This window comes from Myotis nattereri, assembly GCF_964212035.1.
Source record: "Myotis nattereri genome assembly, chromosome: 11".
Classification (NCBI taxonomy): domain Eukaryota; kingdom Metazoa; phylum Chordata; class Mammalia; order Chiroptera; family Vespertilionidae; genus Myotis; species Myotis nattereri.
Window position 1 is genome coordinate 15,112,645 of NC_138086.1, and position 25,979 is coordinate 15,138,623.

The window sequence follows — 25,979 nt, forward strand, 5'->3', positions numbered from 1 at the left end:
TTTCTTTCAAAATTGGCAAAGCAATACAAGAATATCAATAGCAAAATAAAGATTAAATTATCGTTAGAATTTATACGAATCCCCTAATGTAAGAAGCTACTTACAGCACAAACAACAATCAATAAGTCAATATGCTAAGAAGAGTAAACAAGAACTGCTCCCTTTTATCTATAAATATTATTTGGCACACAAAAGGTCTTGCTTTTTATTACTATGGGGCAGGTTTATTTCAATGACAACTGATTTCTGTCATTTGAATGCAGGATTGTGGTTTGCTGATTCACCCGGAGGAAGCCTGTGGGTTGCAGCCTATTTCTTCTGACTACATTGAAGCCATTTCACAGCCCAAACTAAAAACTTGTCCATCTGGGGACACAAAAGGTGACTATCACACTGGCTATCACATCTCTTTAAAAAACTTTAATATAGATAAGTATATGCTTATTTTTAAATCCATATACACAAAGCTCAAGACAATAAATCACTTTTTCATTAGTATGAACTGCAGCAGATGTAATTAATGTAAATGCATTGTTTTAATATGTGAAATATTTTGATTAATTACTTTTCTCTTCACCCTCTGTTCTTTGCCCACATAATTCGTATTCATCTACAGATCTCAGCTCAAACATGACTATACCACAGTCTTCCTTGAGTCTCTGATTTGTTTCCTTATTCGATACTAGAGGCCTGATGCACAAAATTGGTGCAAGAGTAGGCCTTCCTTCCGCTGACTGCTGGCACCAGCTTCCCTCTGGCACCCGGGACCTGGGCTTCCCTGGCAGAGGGAGGCCCCACCCACCCACCACAGCTCACCAGTTGGTGGCCTGGGCCTCCCCTGCCGGACGATCATGGGACAATGGCCAGGCCCCTAACCAATAGCATTGCACCTGCCTTGGCTGGTCTGGCGCCAGTGGGTGTCATAGCATGGTCATCTGGAAGGTCGTTTGGTCTAATTAGCATATTATGCTTTTATTATTATAGAGTCCCATAACACCCTGTGCTTTTCTCCCATAGTGGAGTCTTTAAATGATTATGTATGTAATTAATTGTGTAATGTCAGTGTTCCCAGTCTGTCAGCTGCACAGGGCAGGAGTCTCATTGGTTCACATTGTATCAATCCATTTCCCACTATAATTTCTACAGAGTAGGCACGAAATACCAATAAGTATCTGTCGATCTTGTGAATCAAAGAAATGCAAAGAATACACGTTTAATTTTATTTTTTAACTTTATTTTATTTTTTCCAACACCATTTATCCCCTCTATGCCCTCTTCTGCCTCCATCCATCTCCCTCCACCCCTGCAATCACCACACTGTTGTCCATGTCCATGAGTTCTACCTTTTATTTTTTATTTTTTTTTGCTCAAGCCCTCCCTTCCCAGGCCCACTCTCCCAAGCTGTTTGCCTGCTCTCTATGAGTCTGTCTCTGTTTTGCTTGGTAGTTCAATTTTGTTCATTAAATTCTACATATGAGTGAAATCATATGGTACTTGTCTTTCTCTGACTGGCTTGTTTCACTTAGCATAGTGTTCTCCAGGCCCATCCATGCTGTTGCAAAGGGTAAAATTTTCTTCCCTTTTTCCAGCAGAGTAGTATTCCACTGTGTAAATGTACCACAGCTTTTTTATCCATTCATCTACTGATGGGCACTTGTATTGCTTCCAAATCCTGGCTATTGTAAACAACTGCAATAAACACAGGGATCCATACATTTTTTTGAATTAGTGTTTTGGGTTTCTTCAGATATATTTCCAGAAGTGGAATTGCTGGGTCATAAGGCAGTTCCATTTTTAATATTTTGAGGTAACTTCATAATGCTTCCCACAGTGACTGCACCAGTCTGCATTCCCACCAACAGTGCATGAGGGTTCCCTTTACTCCACATCCTCGACAACACTTGCTTGTTGATTTATTGATGATAGCCATTCTGAAAGGTACATGTTTCATTTTAAATCATGTTCTTTAATTATAAAAAAGGTCTCTGGGAATGATTAATAATGTCTCCCATATACTGAGCATAGTAGAGGCAGGAAAATTATGATGTCCAATTCAAATGTGAGTTCAGACCTGCCTAAGCCGAGAGCAGACCATGAGTGAGAGACTTCGGTGCCACTGGCCGCAGCCGCATCCTCCCTCCCACAGCCCCAGCCCCCTCCCGCATCCTCCCTCCCATAGCCCCAGCCCCCTCCCGCAGCCTCCCTCCCGCAATGTGCTTCTTTCAGTGGAGACCAGCGGGGTCAAGCCGGAGCTGGGGCTGAGCATGCCTCCAAGGCCAGCAGAGGTGCAGGGGTCATCTTCTCTGAGATTCCTGGTTCCCACGCTGGCCTCCTGACCCCAGGTCTCCCTTCATCTAAAAAGTCTGAAAAAATACTCAGGAGCTTTTCTACCCTTGCCATGAACTTCACACCACAGTGTAGATGGGAAATGAGTTTCACAAATGGGCAGGACGAATCGCAATTTGGCACGCCCAGTTAGCAAACACGGGCGTACCGCATCCTTGAACATGTGTTCTAAATAATAAATTCCAGTCAGGGCATAAAGAGTGGTTTGCCCATTACGGTGCATCAGGTGGTATAATTCATGATTCTCTTGGTGAAGTGAGATACAGTTAGATACTCTTGTATACAAAAGAGACACCAATGAGTCTAGTAAGTATTTTTTTTAATCAGATGACAATTTATGAGAATCATAAAACAACTTAATTCCATTCCTCCTACTGAACCAAGCCAAAAGTTCTTCAACAAGAAGTCAAAGATACATTACTGAGATTCTTCCGGAAGCCTTGGCCATTAAGTTTGCAGGAACCTCGGCCAGGCCCTGATGGGGAGCTGTGACTACGCCTGTTCCTCACAGGAGAGGCCCCCACAGAACAGGAGCCTTCTGGTAACTTGAGTAGGTAGGCTTCTTTACAGAAACCCCCAAACTGACTCCCCAAGCAAGCCCATCATCCTAGTCTGACTATTGCAGGCCTCCATCATCTGATCCTCCTGCCTCTCCCAGCTCCTCCCAGCCTCTCCGCCTCATTTTATGCCAATGATGCTGCCCAGGACTCCAGGCTATTGTCCATGCCATTCCCTCTCCTACCAGCCTTCCCAGCTTGGCCCCGGTCTTCTGATGCTCTATCTTCCTCTCCAGGAAGCCTTTCTGCCCCACCCCCAGATTAGCTTCTCTTCTGTGCTCCCAGAATGCCTTGGGCACATGTCTACAGTAGCACTTACCTCATTGTTTCAGGTGCTTCATTTACACGTTTATCTTCCTTTTTCTAATTAGTAGTCTGTAAAGTGGAATGATGTATCTGAATGGTCAGTGGCACAGGACGAAGCCAGCAAAGATTAAAATATATGCACATTTACTTTTTATCTAATCACTCTTTTTTTGTTTTATAATGCAATTAATGTATACGTATAGAAGTACTCATATATGTACGTCCCCACGTCCGGTACAGTATATATGTATTCGTATGTCAAATGCGCATTAGCAATACATTTTTACTAATGACCGCCCTGGTTTGTATGTTTCTCTAGAACAGAGTTTGTCCCTTATTCACCTTTCAGTGTCTAATACATGATTTAAAAATGGTTGATGAACTGCCCTAGCCAGTATGTTCAGTGGATAGAGCATGGACCTGCAGACTGAAGGGTCCCAGGTTCAATTCCAGTCAAGGGCACATACCTCAGTTGCAGGCTCCTCCCCAGCCCCGGCCCTAGTCAGGGTGCATGCAGGAGGCAACCAATCAATGTGTTTCTCTCACATCGATATTTCTCTCTTTCTCTCTCTCTTCCGCCCTCTGTAAAAATCAATGGAAAAATATCCTCGAGTGAGGATTTAAATTTTTCTTTAAATGGTTGCTGAACTAAAACCATGTCCAAGCTCTCCTCCCTTCCACAGAAGACTGTGTGCAGCCAAGGCACAGTCAACCAGGGATAACTGCTTGGCCCTTGAGGTCCTAAGTATTTAAAGTAAATGAGTGAGATTGGGGACAGTGGTTTGCAAGAATGGATTTTTTATATATCTATCTATATATATATTTTTTTTTTTTTGCAAGAATGGACTTTTTTGCTTCTGGAGATCATTTTCCTTCCTTGATGGTAGGACTCCCTTCTGTTGAATGAAGTTATCATGGTTGACAGCACAGGAGGAAGTTTACTTAGGAGCCCTAGCTTTAGCTTCTTATATTTTAGGCCACAGATTATTTCCAAAAACTGATTTTCACAGCCCATTACAGGCATTTGGCAGAATCGGATCCATTCTTTCACCTTGCCAATGTAATGACGGCTACAATGTCTTTTCTATAACACTAGCTAATATAATTTTGAGTGGCTGTATATTGCAATTCTTTAGTGGATTTCTAACCTTTAGAAAGTAATTTAAATATAAGACACAGCCTAAGAATAAAATATGTTACTTCACAAGGAAAAAATAATTCTTCTAATTTGGAGAAAGAAGAGATGTATACAATGATTATTGAATAAGAATTACCTTTAAGGAAAATAGTTCAGATTTCATTTTATGCTATGTGCACAAAAGCATTAATCAGACCTTATTTTTAAGTAAAAACTGCTTTACTTTATAGCATTATAAAATCTAGAATTAGTATTATCATCTATGTGATTTTATATCTCAATGTGGCCCTAAATCCAAAAGTTAATTTTTTTCTCCATTATATTGCCTGATCTCATTCACTTAAATGGCAGAAATCTAACTCATTAAATACAAAGCTATAATTATAAATCAAATAACTTCTCACAAAAGGCAGTTTTATGCCTCAGAATGTTTTTCCCTAAAACATATGTCATATTTTATTTCAGAAATCACAGCTTTGATTCATTCAATGTTTAAATACAGAACATAGAATTTATGTCCTTCTTTTTGACAATTTTAGGTAAGAGCTGGTATCATTTAAGATGTCAAGGAACTCCAGTCCTGCAGATGTATCTTTTAAGCAGTATTACTAACTTGAAAGAAAGGCATTGTTAACCAATACAAAAATGCAGAGTTAGGGCTGTATAAATATATAGTAGTATGAATCAATGGGACCAAGATTTTAGAGACCCAATCAGTTGTCCGTCCCCGTCCCCCAAAACTAATTGTACCCATATTTGTACCTTTGTGCTTGTATTTATTTGGCCACTTGTCTCTTCAGCCATAGCAGCAAGTGACCAAAGAAAGCCTCAGTTTGTGCAAAATTAGCTGCCAGTGAAGGGCTGGGGGAGAGGAGTGTGTCTGTGGGAGAGGATGCATGTGCTCTTAGATATTCAAGGATCTGATGAAAGCTGAGCCCTTTAAATATAATCTCATTAGCAGAAACACCTTCATGTCCCCAACATCCTGCCATCCTCTTAGAAAGAAAATCAACAATCTTTCTGTTTGAAAAATAATCTCTGTCAACACATGAACCCACTGAATAAATTCAAGTATTTGAAGGAAAGATAAGTTCATTTAAAAAATACAAAAACTTATTTATGGGTTTTCCTGTAAATGCCACAGATGACACTGTTAGGCCGTATTTCATTTTCAGCTGGTGATTCTGTGCTGACCTAACTCAACGTGATAAAAGGATCAGCAAAGTGGAGACTTCTAGGCCTCCGTTCTGGCCCAGCCCTGTCATGAACACATGATTTCACTTCTGTCATTCAACGCTGTGGGCCTCAGTTCACCTCATTTCTGAAAGAGGAGGAGACCCAAGGCCCATTGAACCCCATCCAAGAGGGTTCTCTATGTTCACAAAATGCAAATCTCTGTGAAGTAAAGTCACTTTCAGGAGCAGGTTTTCTTGAGAAATTAATCAACAAACATTAAACTTAAGGCTATGTCTAAATCACATCGAATTAGAAGAGACCAAGCGTAGAGGTGAAGGAGTTGATTATGGATCACAAACCCTGTGTGCCAGGAAAAATTAGATGTAGAAAGCAAATTATATTTTGAATGAAAAGTGCAGAAAAATTTATATAAGAGAATCGGAGGGTGAGACAAGCACACTCCTAACACTTTCTGTGTTGTATCTTTTAATAATACCACTAGACTCTACATATGGAAAGTGGAAACACCTTTCACCCAGCAGACCTTTTTCTCTCCAATATATATAGTGACTTCTTCTGCCTCACTTCTCTCATGTCCACCCATCACTGCCCCTAAACACCACCGATTCCATATGTCCAATTCTTGTCTATCCATAAGACCTCATTTCAGTTTATGCATTCCATGGAACCTTCCAGACAACTCTTGCCCCCCATGACACTTTCTTTATTCTGAACTGCTATGGTTTACTTAAGGTGGGGGTGGAGGGTAAAATGTATTCATCAATTGCTAGGTATCAGGCACTATGGCAGGTGCATACATATTTTCCATATAGAGAAAATTAAGTAACCTATACAAGTTAAACAGTGGTTCTCAACCTTGGCTGCACATGGAATTACCTGAAAAGCATTTAAAAAATACTCCATGATGGAGAGTATTATACTAAGTGAAATAAGTCAGTCAAAGACAAGTATCACATGATCACACTCATAGGTGGAATCTAATGAACAAAATAAACTGATGAGCAGGGTGGATCCAGAGACATGGAAGCATGGAACAGAGTGTAGAATCGCAGAGGGAAGGCAGGGGAGGGTGAGTGGGTGGGAGTTAATCAACCAAAGACCTTGTATGCATATAAGCATAACCCATGGACACAGACAATAGGGTGCTGAAGGCCTGGGGGGCGGGGTGTTGGACTGGAGGGGGTCAATGGGGGAAAAGGGGGGACATATGTAATACTTTCAACAATTAAGAAAAAAATAGAGAAAATAAACAACTATATTTAATTTAAAAAAACACACCCACTACTCCATGAGTACCATACCCAGCCCAGCAGCTCAGATTTAATGAGCCTAGCAAACAACCTGGGCATGGGTGATTTCAAAAAGCTTTCCAGGTGGCCCTACTGTGTGGTGTTGAGATCCTCAGAGCTAGCTGGAGGCAGAGCCCAGGTGTGTATCTCCAAAGCCCAGGCTCTTTCAGGACCACACAGATATTTTTTTACTTAATTATGCATTACTTATTATTATAATTATTTGACTTGTATAAATTATAAACTTTTTGTCTGATTATAAATATTTGAGGTTTAGCATCATAGTTAAGAGGCTTAAATTGGATAATTTATTAAAAGTGCTTAGAATATCCCTAGCACCTTCCAGGTGCTATGAAAACGTTATTTTTTAAGTTGTGATATTTTTAACACTAATAGCATCTAACATCTAATAGGGAAGCTACTTCAATAATGTACTAAATTAAAATCCTCCTAGAGAGTAATATTTTCTTTTATCTCCCCCAGTTTCTCTCTCTTAATGTAGATACACTTTTTTCCCTTTCTGTGAGGGGAAAGAATGTATTAGTAAGACATAAACTAGCTCTCCTCTCACACACACCCACATACACAATCCGGACATCCCCGTGGTCGTGAAGTGCAGATGGCACCGTATTCATCCCCCGAAAGGAGAAACTCTTCCAGCTAAAATCAATGTAACACCTGATACTTTTGTTAGCAGAGCCACAAATCAAAGCCAGCATGGAGAACGTTGTTCAAATTTTTCCTTTCAAACTTAAAAAGTTCCTGGGAATATTTATCTCCTCAATATTTTAAAGAGAAACATTTAGTAGTAACACAGGCAAGCCTTTAAGGTAAAGCATATTACTGCTGTAGACATCAGGGAGATATCTCCTTCTCCACAAAGGAGATTAATGACCACATCATGTTTAATGTGCTAGTGCACACTCCATTTCTGAAAAGATAAACAAGGAAAAATCAAGTCATTTCTTGATTTTTTTCTAATAAATTATTAATGTATCTACTCACACTAAGTCAGTCAGAGAAAGACAAGTATCCTTACATTTAGTATGTTTTGGATGCATATTACCTTATCAATAAAATAGAAAAGATCTTAAATACACTGAGAATATTCATTTATTTTGTACACATTTACTAAAGCTTGGGACCTACTTCGTGCCTAAAGTCTACTAGGAACAAAAATTAGTATGATATTGTAACTGTGCTTGGTGCATTAAGTACATTATCCCATTAAATCCTCACACCAATCAAGTGAGAACACTACATACCTCATCTAACAGCTGAAGAAATAAAGGCAACGGAGCTAAAAAGAGGTGAAGAGATTCACACCAAAAATGACATCCATCAAATTAAGGACCTGGTCTTCAAAATAATAATTTATCAGGATATAAAAGTAATTTTCTTAATGGATTGCTCACATAAGCATGAGTTAAATTAATCACTATTTATGACCAACTACCTCAATATTCGTGGCTCCCCACCTACGTTGGTCCTAAGGGTCTAATTTTACAGTTTAAAAATGCGACTATTTTTTTAAATTATTTTTTATTTATGCTTTTTAATTGAGTAGTGCCTGATCACTAGACTTTGTATAAGTACGCGGTTTCACAGAACTGAACTCAGACTTGATTCCAGCATGAACTGTGCTATTTCAGATCATTATGTAGTGAGATTCCCTTTGGTTGGAAAGAGGCCACGCATTGCTCCACTCGATTTGTATGGCAAGAGGGGTCTTCTCACCGCAGCTTCTGGGAGGGGGTGCCCCAGCTGAACCCCAAGGTCCCTTGCAAACTGTAATTTCATCAGTAGAAACTGAACCAAAGGAGGTTTTGGTGTCTGTTCCAGGCCAGTGGATCATGCCTTGCCTTAGCTGTTCAGACAACCGGACCTGTGACTGGAGAGAAATAACGTGGCAGCCCCACAACTGCCAGTATGGTGTCCTCACTAAGCCTCAGCTGCAGCAGTGCCTGGGAGCAAGGAAGGTAGGTTTGGATCCAGTGGGGGAATCCTTTCCTTGACACCACCCACAGCACCGGTGGCCATCAGTCGCATCTCCCAGACCAACCCCTGCCCTCTCACTCTGCAGAGCCTGTCTAACCATGCAATTGGCTTTTTAACTTGTGTAAATGTTATCATAGAAGAGCTTTAACAATTCTTGCGCAAAAGCATGCTGTTATTTACAAATACGTCTACTTGACAGATGGAGGATATTAAAGTCATATCCTGTGCTGATCGCATTCCTTGGTAGTTTTCTCAGCACAAAGTCGTAACAGCTCGCCATGTCCGCTGACAGCTGGCCGTGCGGAGCAGCTGGCCTTGACAACTGCAGCCCTAGCAGAGCACAGCAGGCCAAACAGACATCTGCGGCTCACACAAGCAGTGCAGTCCTCCTGCATGTCAGACTCACTTCTGCTAGAGCTGACCGAGAGCATGGCATGGTCTCTGCACACTGGCCTTGCGATTTCCTTCCCATTCCCGAGCAGGGCTCGCATGGTCCTCCTTAGGCGGCCTTTCCTTTGGTGCGGCTTCTGAGCTGGTTTCTTAGCCATGCAGTCTTCTTGCGAGGCGCACTCTGACTAGGTCCATTCCAGCCGAGCTCTCAGACGTGTGAACTGGGCACATAGGCTGAGTTGCTTGGTTACCATGAAGTAAGAAGGCCTCATCCAGGTTTTCAAAGCTCGTGGATTACATGGGCATTTCCTTAAAAAATTGTTTGTAAACTCTTACATATGGACAAGGTTGAGTTCAAAAACTGATTTAAAAACAACTCTATTAATGCATAAAGAAATGGGCACAGGACTGGATGTATGCCAGTTTTCATATTTTTAGTTTATATTTTCTACTAGCAAATAATTTCAGAAGAATGAAGGGGTGAGAGGGCAGGGCCGAGGATGGACTTCTCCATGGTGACTACAATGTAAACACCCTATTCTGTGACCGAGATTATATCTAAAGATAAAGTAGGAAGGAAGGGAAAACATTTATAAATATTTTTATTAACTGAGCATTACTTCTGTACAGGAACTATAGTGCTTTCTGACACCCTACATCCAACCAGACTGTTAGGTCCATGAAGGCAGGAAATGGGTGTGAATCATTGCCATACTCTCACTGTTAGCACAATTTTTGATACATAATAGTCACTGAATAAATATTTGTTGCATAATCCGATAAGTTAAAATCTTGTTTATTTCTAATCTAGTTCTGTGAGGTAGATACTATACCTACTGTTTTCCACTTCAGAAAATTAAAGCTCAGAGGTTAATTCATCCATGATGGCACAGGTCTGTGAGTAGCTACTATACAGACATTCTTAACCACCAACTTGGACATTCGGACCTTGATATCTTAGAAATGCAGGACTGGAAGCAATAAAAGTAGTTGTTGCCATACAATCAGATTTCTCTAAACTCTTTCAGAATACCATTCTGACCTCAGAATTTAGAGGATTCAGGAAAATTCCAAAATGTCACAATCCATTAACCTGAAGGGCAGGAGATATCAATTTAAGTTCATCGCTAAATTCCATGGCTTTGGATATGGTATACATTTTTTCTCAGACTCATTTTCTTTATTCATAAAATAGTAAGTCTACATGACCTAATCCTATGCTATAGATTAATCAACATTATAGAAAGCTAAAGCCTTCCTTCCTATCAGAAAATACCACGGGTTGGGTAGCTTAAAGAGATACTTATTTCTCACAGTTTTGAAGGCTGAGAAGTCCCAGAACTGGGTGCCTCTTTGCTGTGTCTCCACAAAGCAGAGAGAGAGAGAGCCCTGGTCTCCTCCTCTTCCTTTTGGGATTAGCCTCCACTCTTGTGACCTCATCTAAACTTAATTACCTCCAGAAGGCTCTACCTCCTAATAGCATCACATAGGGGTTAGGATTTCAACATAAGAATTTTGGGGCACACAGACATGAAGTCCCTAATACTGACTTTGCTAATTTTAAAGTTAATTATTCACAACTTTACAAAGTAATGGTAAGAAAAAGGAAAGATCACTTTTTCCTACCTATTAGACAGATTCGATATTGCAAAGTCTAAAAATAAAGGCCTATGATCAGATTAGGTGATAGGAGCAGAGACCTGACTTCTTTGCAGAAAAGACTTATCTTGGAGATTTTCCTAGTACAGAGTTGTCCTTCAGACCCGCATGCTCTGAAACTCAATTCACCAGTGCATTGGCAATGGTCCTACAATTTGTTTTGTTTGCCAGGATGCTAATTTCCTCTATACACAACAGGGAAGCATTGTACATTTTAAGCAGAGTAGTGGCAAAACCAGAATTAGAAAGCTCATCTTGTAGAGGTATGGAGACTGCCTGAGGGAAGGAGGAAATGGGTGCTAGGGAGATGGAGGCTGTTTCATGGAAAAATTCAGTCATACAACACTGAGGAGGCAAGAAAAAGTGTGGAATATGTATAGAATAACCCCACCAATGGAAAAACTAATGCAAACATGCTTACATACACAGAAAATTTCTGGAAGTAGCAAACAGTTCAGAGTGATTACCTAAGAGGTAAGGAGTGAAAGAGGGTGGGATGTTGGCAGGACCGGCTACAAATTTTTCAAGGCCTAGTGAAAAATGAAAATGCAGGACTCTGTATTCAGAATTATTAAGAATTTCAAGAAGTCAACAGCAGCACAATGAACCAAGCACAGGACCCATGCAACTGTTGAAGCCACGTGCCCATGAAGCAGACTCCGTAGTAAAGAAGGGTTGGTGATAGGTGAGGAGATGTGTCTAACTATCCGTATTATTTTCAATGTTTTACAATGTGTGAGCATTTTGTAAAGCCAAAAACCCATATTTTAAAATGTATAAATCAGAACAAGGGTGAGAACAGTGGAAATGCATAGGAGGAAGAGCCTGAGGAAGATAATTTATACTTAGAATCAGAAAACTTTGTAATATACAGGCAGGTGCATATGTTCATACACCACGCAATCCAGAAATAATTGTGTAAACAACCAATATAATAAAAGGCTAATATGCAAATTGACCAAACAGAGGAATAACCAGTTGCTATGATGCACACTGACCACCCGGGGGCAGATGCTCAATGCAGGAACTGCTCCCTGGTGATCAGTGAGTTACCACAGGGGGAGCACCGCTAAGCCAGAAGTAAGACCTCCCCCAAGGGGGCTCCCAGACTGCAAGAGGGTGCAGGCCAGGCTGAGGGGAACCCCTCCTCCAAGTACACGAATTTCGTGCACTGGACCTCTAGTTTAAAATAATAACTATGCAGATTAAAAATAGCGGGAGAGTAAGTGGATGCTGCACAGACATGCTCCCATGACCAAACTGGAATTACAACTAAAATACAGAAAAACTTCCTGAATAATCAATTGGACGCTAACTGGAGAGAACCCTGATAACCGAGGATAGGAAGTGGAGACCACATAGAGACTGTAAGAGGGGTGGAGGCGCGAAAGGGTTGGCCAGGCTCCCACAGACAGCAAATGAAGTTCTGGAGAGATATCTCAGCTGCAGGGGGTTGCCACTGAGAACTCTGGGGTCTAATTCCCAAGCTGAGCCTCCCAGCAGAGAGCACCAGAACTAAGAAGGATACCCACATAATATCTAGCTGTGAAAAGCAGCAGGTTTGCTGTCTGCCAGGAAGAGACAGCCGGAAATGCAGACACCCTCTTAAAGGGCCAATGCACAAAATTCCCTGTGTATCCTTGTGCTCCGGCAGAGGAAGGGCAGAGTGGACTGGAGCTGTGTGAGCAGAAGCCAGGGTTGGGGATTCTGGGGTTAGAGCTGAGAAGGCAGACCCCTGTTTTCCTGTGCTGAGTCATTCCCTCTCACTGCTGAAGTCATCTTTCTCATGCAGACAATTGGTATCTAAGTTGTTTTGCCTGGGGGAAGATAGTTGACTTACCCTATTGGAAAACACCTTGCCCCACAGTGTGGAGTTTCTGCAGCTCATTAAAAGACTGAGAATAGCCCTAACTGGTTTGGCTCAGTGGATGGAGCGTCAGCCTGCGGACTCAAGGGCCCCAGGTTCGATTCCGGTCAAGGGCATGTACCTTGGTTGCGGGCACATCCCCAGTGGGAGGTGTGCAGAAGGCAGCTAATTGGTATTTCTCTCTCATCAATGTTTCTAACTCTCTATCCCTCTCCCTTCCTCTTTGTAAAAAATCAATAAAATATATTTTTAAAAAAAGACTGAGAATAACAACTAGCCTCCAAGCAGAAGCAATTGCCCCCACCCTGTTGGGAAAAACTCTTACCATACCTGTGGGCAATTTCCTGAGAGCTATTCAAGACTAAATCCAATCAGTCTGCAAGCAGAAGCAGTTTCTGGAGGTTTTGAGTCTTTGCCTGATCTAATTAGTCAGAAACAACATTTGACATTGTCCTGCACTAGAGATTGAGAGGCATAGCAGATCTACTAATACATAGTCACAAACCTAAACAGGCACCCAAAATGAGGAGACAAAGAAACAACCCCCAAATAAAAGAACAAGTGAATTCTCCAGAAGAAGAGAGAAATGAAATGGAGATAAGAAATTTTTCTGAGAGTTCAGAATAATGATGGTAAAGATGCTCAACAGCATGAGAAAATATATAGTAACTATGAAAACAGAAATAAAGAATGCCATAGCACAAATAAAGAACACATTGGAAGGAATACGCAACAGCTTAGGGGAAGCTGAGGATCAGATCAGTGAATTAGAAGATAAGGTAGAAAAAATTCACTCAATCAGAGAACCAAAAAGAAAAAACTATTAAAAAACAGGAGAACAACTTAAGGGAGCTGTGGGACAACATGAAATATAACAATATTCACATAGCAGGTATTCCAGGAGAGGCAAAAAGTGAGAAAGGGATAGAGAATGTGTTTGGAGAAATAATAGCAGAAAACGTCCCTAACCTGGTAAAGGAAAAAGTCACACAAGTTCAGGAGGCACAGAGATTCCCAAGCAAGAAGGATCCAAACAGATTCACACCCAGACACATCATAATTAAAATGCCAAAAAATAAAGACAGAGAGATAATTTTAAAGACAGCAAGAGAAAAGCAAACTGTTTTCTACAAAGGAACTCCCATAAGGCTGTCATCTGATTTGTCATCAGAAATTCTACAGGTCAGAAGGAAATGGCATGAAGTACTCAAGATAATGGAAAGCAAGAATCTGAAACCAATATTACTATATCCAGCAAGGATATCATTCAAAATAGATGGTGAAATAAAGAGCTTCCCAGACATAAAATAATAACTATAAAGTACTTAGTTGTTAAAAAAAAAAAAAAGTTCCCTTTGTGAATAGGAGTAGTTTAGCAAAAGATTTTCCCAGTGCCTCTATTTTTCACTTTCTATGAGAATAATATACATATGCAAAGTGATCCTGAAACTCTGATCTGTCATTACTGGGATAATTAAGTTTCCATCCTACCCAGAATTTTCTAAAGCATCATTCTATTTCAAAGACAAATAAATGTTGAAGCATACCAATTACAAAAATAAGAAACAAATATTTTAGCTTTTAAAAACCTATTATACTGATTTTTTCACTCTTTCAACCATGTCACACATTCAAGAAAAGAAACATGATATATGAACAACATTATACAGAAAATCACTTCACATATACGTGAGGACAGCAGGGTTATGGAGTAGTGAGAGCCTCAGATTCTACAGTTTTGATTCTATCAAACAAAGTGATTTTGTATTTATAAAAACCCATCAAAGTAACTCTACTGTCCTGTATCAGAAACCTTGCAATATCAGGTATCCCTAACATGTTACCACAGAGGAGGGTCCAATTCAACAAAGGTAAGTGCAAAATACTTTCTGTAATTCCTGCAATGTCATGTTGTTCATTCATCCAGCTTTTGTTGAGCTGAGAGTCTATTCTAAATCCATACATACATCATATTCCTCCAAGGTGTTAAATCTCTAACAGGAGACAAATGAGAGACACAATCATTACAGCATTCTGTGATAATTGCAGAAGTGGGAGAAGCACAGAGGCAGGTACCTGACCCGGGCGTGCAGGTTCTGGAAAAGTTGCTAAAAGTGGTAGTGACAGACAATCTACCAATCACATTACTTTGAAATAGTGTAATTCAACTAAAAAAAATAAGAACCTTTATTTTCCCCAAAAAAAGAATCTATGGTGAGAGTCCTGTCACTCAAGCCCAGTGCTTTCTTAGATTCCCCTCTCACTGGAGGGAACAGAGGATGGAGAGAACAGACCAAGCAGATGAGGTAGGCACTAGAGATGACTCCGAGTGTCTTATTTTTTTGTATGTTCTAATTTTTGCATCTTGGCTTATGGGAATTTGCAGACATACCTAAACATGCATATTCTAATGGAATAGTAGCCTTACTAACCTGAAGACTTTCAATTAATATAGGTTTTTGCAGTGAGAATCCTAGAGCTCCACTTATACCAGGAATAAGTAGTACAAACATATCATGCTGCAAAAAGCAGAACTTTATTTTATACCCTAAGCAAGGCCAGCTTCAGCTTTGGGGATGCGCTGAACTGAGTTATCTTTCTTTGAAGAATCAGATTAAAAGGCAACAGAATTGGACTGGAAAGGTGAGAGTTATTGGAAATAACTACTTGAAAAAGTGTTACGCTCTTTTTGGAATTTCCAAGTAGCCATTTCTTTCCACTGAGTTTCCTTATGTCCTTATTATGATCTTTTACATCTTTTGACTACTGTGTTACATTGATGAATGTCAGACTATACTTGGAAATGCATGCACACCTGTGAGGAAGGAACAGGACGCACATTAACTGGGATTCTAAAAAGGGTTCAAGCCCTAACTGGTTTGGCTCAGTGGATGGAGCGTCGGCCTGTGGACTGGGGTGTCCCAGGTTCTATTCTGGTCAAGGGCGTGTACCTTGGTTGCGGGCACATCCTCCCAGTAGGGGGTGTGCAGGAGACAGCTGATCGATGTTTCTAACTCTCTATCCCTGTCCCTTCCTCTCTGTAAAAAATCAATAAAATATATTTTAAAAAATAAATAAATAAAAAGGGTTCGCGTTTCCAGTAACTTTGACCAGTATTCCCAATGGCACCTGAGCAGGACCGTACTTTCTATACTTCAGTCAACAGTTACCTTCACTTGAGCGAAGCGAACAGGAGCCTTGTCTGTGGGGGAAGATGGAACAAAGTTTCTCCTGGAAGCATTTGTACCCCGTTTCTATGGCACACTTGCTTGGGTATGGAGGGCAGGTACACGTGGGACTCTTTTTAAACTCTACATTTATCCAAATCCGAGTTATTTTATCTCTAGGTTTTTGCATATATGTATAGGTTTTGTGATGTGTAATCATGTTGAATCAAAGCAAACTTAACTGAAAAATGTAAACTCTGCTTTCATTTATACTCTCACAGGTTTTAGATACACACCTCTTAATAGAATATGAATGGGGTTTATAAAAATGTATCAGAGCATAACTTTGTAATCATAGTGCGAAATATACAAGAAATGGTTTAGAAATGTGATCATCACATTTGCAACTGAAAAAAACCGTAGGAGCCTTACCAAACTGAATTAAACAAGCCCTTATTTAGTCTGTCAGTTGAAAACCTAGTTCAGAATTTAAACCACTCATAAAGCATCTGAGAGAAGAGTGCAGGTAGGAAAGGGAAATATAAAAAGGCAGTATTTACACACTCAGCTGTTAAAACAGGAAATGTAACTTACATTTTAAAGTAATGTTTGCAAGTTAAGTCATTTCGTGAATTTGAAGCTGTTTACATTTTTTTTAAGTGTGGCTACTCTATAATAAGATGTTCTAATATGTAAGTTCCATTATAGTTACAGGAATCACTCGCTGTTGCTTGTCAGTTTCAATAAAAAGGGGTGGATAAAAGAAAATGTATAGGTCATCCTCACTCTCACCAGGAAAGGATGACCTATACATTAATGCCCACAGTCATCATGGAAAGGCAATACAGATGAACAGGCAGCTAGAAGATCTATGTCTAGATGATATTGTTGAGTTGCTTGTTTTTCTGTTTTGGCCAAATTTCATGTGTTTGAGAGTGATTTCCCTAAATGTCCATTTACATTTGTTCTTGACCCCAAAGAACAGTTTGGTTGGTCATCTATAGCCAATGTAATCAAAAAGCATCATTAGAAAACATTGTTGTAATCATATTACATTGCTCAGAGAGATGTTTTGTGGAGCTAGATTTTCATCGTGCCCTAAATATAATTAGCCATCTGATCAGTTTCACCTTCATGCGAGCTCTGTCCCCCCTTGCCTCATTTAGAAATGGGGATTTTTCTTATGAGAGCGATGTTGATCAATCATGGGCTTATCAGAATCACTGTGAGCTTTCTAAATACACTTGGCCCTGGATTAGACATAGTGAATAAAACTCCACTTTCATTCCTTTATGTACACATATAAAAGCTCTCCAATAAGTAGGCACTGCCTAAATTAATGGACAAATAGCTCCTATTGCAGTTCTATGTACCTTCCCCTCTTGGAAGGTGCCAGTGAATTCCAGTCTGAGTCCTGTTGGCATCTAACACACTTTGTTGGATCTGAAGAAATATCCCCACTCCTGTGACTATTGAAGCTAGGACTGATGGAGGAGGAAAAGGAGGAAGAAGGGAAGTGATTTTATAAAACAGTCCTTTGCCCTCCTGTTGACCCTACATATACTTAGTTCTTTCCCAGCCTCGACAGATCAAAAGAGTCTAGGACGCTAACAAGACCCAAACAATTCGCTATCTTTATTCATTCAACCCAGATGGCCACCAGTAATTTTCTTTTTATTTCTTCATAACTTGACCTGCGAAGTTACTTTTGGTGATTCTGGAAAAGGAGGTAATGTAATAAACAGTTTCATGTTTAAGTATCACCATTGTTAGTTTCCTTCATTCATGATAAAATAAAATGGAATAAAAGTATCTTATATAATGAAAGCCTCATATGCTAAGTGTCCAACTGTCTGTTTGACCAGTCACTATGATGCACATTGACCACCAAGGGGCAGACACTCTGACCGGTAGGTTAGCTTGCTGCTGGGGTCTGGCCAATCAGAACTGGGCCAGCCAGGCTGGACACGCCCTGGAGCCCTTCTGCGGTCCCTCGCCAGCCGGGCAACCTCCCTCAGTCCCTCCCCGGCTGCTGGCCCCGATTGGGACTGGGCAGGATGCCCTGGAGCCCTCCCATGATCCCTCCCCGGCTCCGATCATGCACCGGTGGGGTCCCTCGGCCTGGCCTACAAAAATCAGGCCGAGACTAGCTTTTTGACATCCCCTGAGGGGTCACAGATTGCGAGAAGGTGAAGGCCAGGCTAAGAGACCCTACTGGTGCACAAATCCGTGCACCGGGCCTCTAGTTTTATTATAAATTTAAATAAAAAATTCCCCAAATCTTGGTTATAGTTCCACAAATAAATGATAATCTTGCTATTATTTGTCCCAGGGCCCCTATTTCTCTACAAATAGAAGTTCTTTTATGCATCATGTGGATTGTAAATCAGCCTTTCATGTACTTCACACTTTTGCTAACTCACAGGTGGAAAATCTGATTTTAGGTTTTAGTTTTCCCTCAGGAAAACATAGCCATGTAGGAGAATGTGTAAAGACTAGCTACGTGTTCGTCAAACTCATTTTCTCTTCCTCCTGGCACACCGTGGGCTACATTTCTCTGTCTCTCTGGAAATTAGTTGTGTGGCCGTAGGACTGAGTTCTTTTTTTTTTAAATATATATTTTTATTGATTTCAGAGAGAAATGGAGAGGGAGAGAGAGAGATAGAAACATCAATGATGAGAATCATTGATTGGCTGCCTCCTGCACACCCCACACTGGGGATCAAGCCTACAGCCCAGGCATGTGCCTTTACCGGGAATGCATAGGTCAAGGCTCAACCACTGAGCCACGCTGGCTGGGCGATGACTGAGTTCTAATGAATGGCGTGTGATGTGTCCAGCTCCCAGGCTGGGCCCCCAGAAAACCTGGCAGCTCTTTACTCCTCCCCCCAATGGGCTGTCAGTGCTCAAGGGGTTCCTGGAAACCATACATGAAGAAGACACGATCCAGTCCTTCTGGGACTGAGTGACCTCCCTGCCCCCACGCCCTCACATACACCTGCCTAGAACCACCTGGACTGTTTTCCCGAGAGAGAAATAAAGTTTAATTTTGTTTAAACCATTGTACCTTTAGGGACTCAATTTGTCACAGCACCTAATTTATCCTGTCTAATATAAGGACTGTCACTGAGAAATTAGAAATGAAAGTAAAGATAATTAGATAATTTTATGGCTCTTTAATAAGACTATTTGAAAATAAGCTTCAAACTTTACTAGAGCCGAGAAACATGACATGCTTGTAGGTCCTGTGGCCCATGAAGATGTGGAAAAGAGTGGGGAAAATGCCTGCACTTACATACTTTTTGATGACTCACCGCATGGAGAGTCTCAGGAATGGAACAGATGCAATCCTTTTCTAAACACATCTTTGTCTCTAGTGATGAGCTGAGATCCAGGCTCTCCTGACACATCTGGACACAGGTGTTTCTGCTCTGCTCCAGCGCCCACCTTGATGGAGACAGCCTCCCCTCATTGCACGGCAGGGCCAGAAAAGAGATGCTGCACAGAAAAATGCAATTCCATCTTTGGAATAAAGTTGATCCTGTGATTTGGAATCCAAAATGTGATTAATATTATTCCTGTGATTGGTTTATTGAACCAAGGTTCAATCCCAACTCTCTTAAGCTATTGTTTTACATAAGTAAAGATAAAACTTATTAAGCTGATTATCACTAAAATTTTTATACAAATTTTCAAAGTGGATTTATTGTTATTAATGCTGCTGTTGCCATTCTTTTATTATCATAAAAAGCCAATATATGTTCATTTTACAAAATACAAATGAACAAAAAAATAAACTGTCATCTTTTTTTAATATATTTTATTGATTTTTTTTACAGAGATGAAGGGAGAAGGATAGAGAGTTAGAAACATCGATGAGAGAGAAACATTGATCACCTGCCTCCTGCACACTCCCTACTGGGGATGTGCCTGAAACCAAGGTACATGCCCTTGACTGGAATCAAACCTGGGACCCTTCAGTCCACAGGCCGACGCTCTATCCACTGAGCCAAACCAGTTAGGGCAAACTGTCCTCTTCTTAATATCACGGCAGTCCTCGGGCAGTCAGACATCTTCCATAGCATCCCCAAGGTCCAAGTGTGAGTGCTCCTCCGAGCGAGAGAGAAGCCATATTGCCCTTAGGCTCACAAGTCACACAGCATCACTCCTGCCAGCCTCCACTCACTGCAGCAGTCACAGCCCACTCAGGTTCAAGGGGGAGGGGATGCGGAACCCACCTTCCAATGGCAGAAATGCCGGGTAATTTAGGGACCATGCTGTAAAACCACCCCAGCTTTATTCGTACCCTGGTTGCAAGTAACAGAAGTCTCAGGTAGGATGGGCTGAAGTAATAAGGACATGAGCTTTCTGGCATGACCAGGCAGACAGAGGTAGAGACGTTCCTGGTTAGTTTAGTCACTCAACGATTTTTCAGAGTCCCTGTGTTTTCTGTCTTTCCGTTCCATGCTCAGCACATCAGCAGCATTTGGTCTCGCGGTCACACATAACTGCCGCAGTTCTGGTGTCACTAGGAACTGGGTCTCACAGGCACGGGAGAAGATGGCCATGGACTTGGGTTGATCAATTTTTTTTAGGAAGGCAAACCTTTCCTTCAGGTCCCCAGAAATCTCTTCATGCCTCAGTGGCCACCACTGGACCACGTGATTTCTCCCTTGGCAAAAACTAGGGGAAAACCTGTCTGATATTTTTGTTGTTCTAAGGTGAAAAGTGAGTTCTGCAGAACGTAAAGGGGATGTGAATAATTGTTGGTCAGACAGTCCTTTCCGACTTCTTCTTCTCATGGTCCATGTATAAAAGATGATTACATTTATATGGCACAGTACAGGAAACTAGAGGTGGGTTTAGGGGGTGTCTTTATGGGTTTTGCTAAAAAAAATATTGTCCTTATATAATTATAAGAAAATTAAATAGGTGTCAAAAATTACATTTGTAAAAAATTCAAATAAAACCTTTTTAAAACCAAATAAACTGCTATGATATCACCACTTCAAATATCCACAAATAAGTATCTAGGAGCTTTTCTATGCATCCACATACTTTACTTTTACAAAAATGCAGTCATTATTTCTCTCCTGATTGTAATCAGCTTTTTGGAAAAACTACTGTGACATCTTCCCCATCACAGTAGATTCAGGTTACAAGATCACTGTTAAAAGAGGAAAGGAGTTCAAATCTATAATTATACCTTAACACAATCAATCAAATAAACATGGATGTTATTTCAGATTTGTTTTTCTTTTAAAATATATTTTAATAGACATTCTTAAATATTTCACATAAGTGGAATTTCTTCAAAGCTGCCAATTTATACACACAACAGCAACATTTACATTCATCCATTTGACAAGTGAGAATGAAGTTTTATGCCAGGCCCTATTCTGAACACTTTGAATTCAGCAGTTAAAAAAAAAGTAAAAAAAAAGAAAAAATATCTTTCTCCTGCTGCTTACACAGTAGTATATGAGAGGGTCCATTTCTCTGAACTCAATATCATTGGGGCTTTTCAAATTATGGCTAGTTTGATGGGGGGGGGGGGTATTTTATTTTTGTATTGCAAACATAGATTTTTTTTTACTTGCTTACTGATTATTTGTATTTCATGATCACATTTTCTTTCTTTGATTGCATATGCTAACCAACACCTGTGCCTGCTAACATAAAGCAATAATTTTCACAGGAGCAAAGAGCTATTTAAAAATTATATGGCTTTTTCGCAATGGGTTTGCCGCCAGAACACAGGTGTCGTGCAAACCACCACTAACTCAAACCCAAGATGGGAAAGGAAAAGATTCACACCAACATCGTCGTCATTGAACATGTAGATTCCGGCAAGTCCACCACGACTGGCCATCTGATCTACAAGTGTGGGGGCATCGACAAAAGAACCATCGAGAAATTTGAGAAGGAGGCTGCTGAGGTGGGGGAGGGCTCCTTCCAGTATGCCTGGGTCTTGGATAAACTGAAAGCCGAAGGGGAGCGCGGTATCACCACTGATACCTCCTGTGGAAATTCGAGACCAGCAGGTATTACGTGACCATCATTGATGCCCCCGGACACAGAGACTTCATCAAAGACATGGTTACAGGCACATCTCAGGCTGACTGTGCTGTCCTGATTGTTGCTGCCGGTGGAGGTGGATTTGAAGCAGGCATCTCCAAGGATGGACAGACCCGTGAGCATGCCCTTCTGGCTTACATAGTGGGTGTGAAACAACTGATTGTTGGTGTTAACAAAATGGATTCCACTGAGCCCCCCTCCAGCCAGAAAAGATACGAGGAAATTGTTAAAGAAGTCAGCACCTACATTAAGAAAATTGGCTACAACCCTGACACAGTAGCCTTTGTGCCCATTTCTGGTTGGAATGGTGACCACATGCTGGAGCCAAGTGCTAACATGCCTCGGTTCAAGGGATGGAAGGTCACCCGTAAAGATGGCAATGCCAGTGGAACCACGCTGCTTAAAGCTCTGGATGGCATCCTGCCACCAACTGGTCCCACTGACAAGCCCCTGCGCCTGCCCCTCCAGGATGTCTACAAAATTGGTGGTACGGGTCCTGTCCCTGTGGGCCGAGTGGAGACTGGTGTTCTCAAGCCCGGCATGGTGGTCACCTTTGCTCCGGTCAGTGTTACAACTGAAGGGAAGCCTGTTGAAATGCACCATGAAGCTTTGAGTGAAGCTCTTCCTGGGGACCATGTGGGCTTCAACGTCAAGAACGTGCCTCTCAAAGATGTTCACCGTGGCCATGTGGCTGGTGACCACAAAAATGATCCACCAATGGAAGCAGCTGGCTTCGCAGCTCAGGTGATTATCCTGAGCCACCCAGGCCAGATCAGTGCTGGCTCTGCACCGGTGCTGGATGGTCACACAGCTCATGTTGCTTGCAAATTTGCTGAGCTGACGGAGAAGATTGCTCGTCGTTCTGGGAAAAAGCTGGAAGATGGCCCCAAGTTTTTGAAATCTGGTGATGCTGCCATCGTTGATATGATTCCTGGCAAGCCCATGTGTGTTGAGAGCTTCTGGGACTACCCTCCTCTGGGCCGTTCTGCTGTTTGTGACATGAGACAGACAGTTGCTGTGGGTGTCATCAAAGCAGTGGACAAAAAGGCAGCTGGAGCTGGCAAAGCCACCAAGTCTGCCCAGAAAGCTCAGAAGCTAAATGAATATTATTCCCAACACCTGCCACCCCAGTCTCAATCAGTGGTGGAAGAACGGTCTCAGAACTGTGTGTCTCAATTGGAGATTTAAATTTAAAAGTAAAAGACTGGTTAATGATTACAATGCATCGTAAAACCTTCAGAAGGAAAGGAGAATGTTTTGTGGACCATTTGGTTCTTTTGTGTGTGCGGCAGTTTTTAAAATCTACTTTTTAATGGAAACAACATGACCAAAAATCTGTCACAGAATTTTGAGACCCATTAAAATAACAAAGTTTAGTGAGAAAAAAATAAAAATAAAAATTATATGGCTAGTTGTGAATATTTGTTATGGTGAATTTGACGTAGAAGTTGACCAACAAATTTCCTTTTAAATAATTCATCAAAATGAATGCTTTAAAAGATAGATTGAATATGAATCATATGACTGAAAAGAGCCACTCTAATTCTTGATATTTTTCAATTGTGTGTGTGTGTGCACTTAAAAAGCTGACATTTTGAAGTTAGACATCATCTAGTTAGGAATACCAATGAACCTCTTATAAAAACTGTCACCTACAGGAAAAAAAAAATTAAAGTCACAACTGCATCTTCATTGTAGTTATAATTTACCATCCCCCCCTTCCCTAAATAGAATGATGCTGGGATAAAATCATTCCTTAGAAAGCTGTCTTCACAGAGTATGTCTACTGGGCTTGAGAAACGCCATCTAGGAATTTGCAGTATTTAGACGAACTCGTTTTGCAGATGGCGGTGGCAACACTGCCTTCTCTCATCCAGGTGCCTCTTGTTAGTCACCCATCAGCAATGGAGACCTGACGGGCAGTTCTCAGTGCTGGTTTGCACAGGTCTCCTCCAGTTCTCTCTCCCAGACTTCAGTTTCACCTTTCCCCCTACAAGTGCTGTAGCAGGTTTGGGAGGGCAAGCAAGAGACTGTTGTGATGAAGACATCTCCCGCCTTCTCTGACCTGTTCTTTAGATGAGCTCATTTAAACAGCCTTGCAATGCACTGGAAGGCACCCTGGCAGAACTCAAAATCGCTGCTTGCGTTCCCATGTCCTAATGCTAGTTCACGTTCCTGGTGAGCTTACTGGGTGTCAGGAATCAGACAAGCCTTTTAAATCTCACCGGAGTCCTCAAAGGTGGGCTACTGACATTCCCCTGTTGCACATAAAGTGATGAATTCCTGCGGAGGTCACAGAATTTGCCTTGGACAGTCTAGTTAATAAATTACAGCACCTAGAATTCTGAAACATGACTCTTTGCTTCTGACATAGTTTGGCGGACTGCATCTTCAAAAGACTGCTAATCTAGATGTCTTTTCTTGCAGGAACATGCGGCTACTTTGATTTTTTTTAACCTCTGTATTTCTCTCTGAAGCCCAGTCTACAGACAACAGTGATCTGACTGGCTGCCTGGAGAGAGCTAGGAGGGACTGTATCTTGATACTAAAATAAAAAGAACCTGTAAGAAAAACCTCTGGTGGCAATCTAGTTTAAAAGCTAGATCTTAAAGGCCCATTATAGGTATTATTAGCTGAATTGTGTTCCCGCTCAACCAAATTCATACGTTGAAGTCCTAACTCCCAGTGCCTCTGAAGGTGACTGTACCTGGAGCGAGGGCCTTTATAAAGATAATTAGGGTAAAGTAAGGTCATATGGATCAGCTGTACTCCAATATGACTGGTGTCCTTATAAAAAAAAAAAAAAAAGATTAGGTCATAGATCAGTGATGGTGAACCTTTTGAGTTCAGCGTGTCAGCATTTTGAAAAACCCTAACTTAACTCTGGTGCCGTGCCACATATAGAAATTTTTTGATCTTTGCAACCATAGTAAAACAAAGACTTATATTTTTGATATTTATTTTATATATTTAAATGCCATTTAACAAAGAAAAATCAACCAAAAAAATGAGCTTGCGTGTCACCTCTGACACGCGTGTCATAGGTTCACCATCACTGTCATAGACACACACAGAAGAAAGACCATGTGAAGACCTAGGAAGAAGGTGACCATCTATCTACCAAGAAGAGGGGCCCCCAGAAGCACCCAACCACACATATACCTTGATCTTAGGTTTCTAGCCTCCAGAATCATGAAAAAAAAATTTCTATGTAAGTCACCCAATCTGTGGTACATTGTTATTGTAGCCCAGCAGTCTAATACAAATGGAATTGTGTAATTACTAATATCTAAAATTAAGAGCTTTCCTGATTATTCAAAGTTCTCTTGTAAAAATCAGAAATCTTGGCCAGTAAGAGGGATTTCGATAATTCTTTTTTATGCTGGAATTTTATTGCCCCAAATAGAACTCGACTGAGAGGATCAGTGATTGAGGCCTTGACACCTTAAGTCACTCAGCTTAGCCTGATGATGCTTATGGTAACAGTGTTTGACCCAAAGGCAAGTTGCAGGTGCTCCCTGGATTTCTTCATACGGATTTCTTCGTACGGATTTCTTCATACGGCTACAGAAATACTTACCACGGAAAGAACATACCTTTGCAGAGTCTCACTAAGTTTCCTGTGGACGGGCAAGTGCAGTGGTGCCTGGAAATTATGGCAATGACTGCTATTAAAATCAGAAGTAGGTGCATAGCTCGTGGAAATAGAAAAACCAACAAAGAGAGAGAAAAAAAACTAAAGAACAAAATAAACCTATCCAAAAACATTAAGACAAAAATCCCTTTGACTTTCGGTTCAAGAAATATTTTCTTTTCAAACCAGTTTGTAAGTCAAATATGTATCATAACAAAGTCGTTAAATTTATTTGTATTTTTTATTTACAAATTTATTTGTATTTGTATTTAAAGAGGAAGGGAGAGGGTTAGAGACAGAAACATCGATGGGAAAGAGACATCAATAGGTTGACTTCTGCATGCCCCCTCCTG

At 41.0% G+C, this 25,979-nt stretch overlaps 2 protein-coding genes across 2 annotated transcripts in view; both read left to right on the plus strand.

Moving 5' to 3' along the window:
• The window catches only part of CPED1 (cadherin like and PC-esterase domain containing 1), a 280,912-nt gene that overhangs the window by 228,772 nt on the left and 26,161 nt on the right, over positions 1–25,979 (plus strand). Inside the window, exons 16-17 of the mRNA XM_081101752.1 lie at positions 264–381; positions 8,676–8,812. Coding sequence (XP_080957878.1) covers positions 264–381; positions 8,676–8,812 — 255 coding nt within the window. The remainder of the gene's footprint in view (positions 1–263; positions 382–8,675; positions 8,813–25,979) is intronic.
• LOC308526607 (elongation factor 1-alpha 1-like) lies at positions 21,709–24,778 on the plus strand (the record flags this gene model as incomplete). The annotated part of the gene is given in 2 exon segments (XM_081101753.1): positions 21,709–21,931; positions 21,934–24,778. Coding segments are annotated over 2 exon segments (1,470 nt in total). The 3' UTR covers positions 23,181–24,778.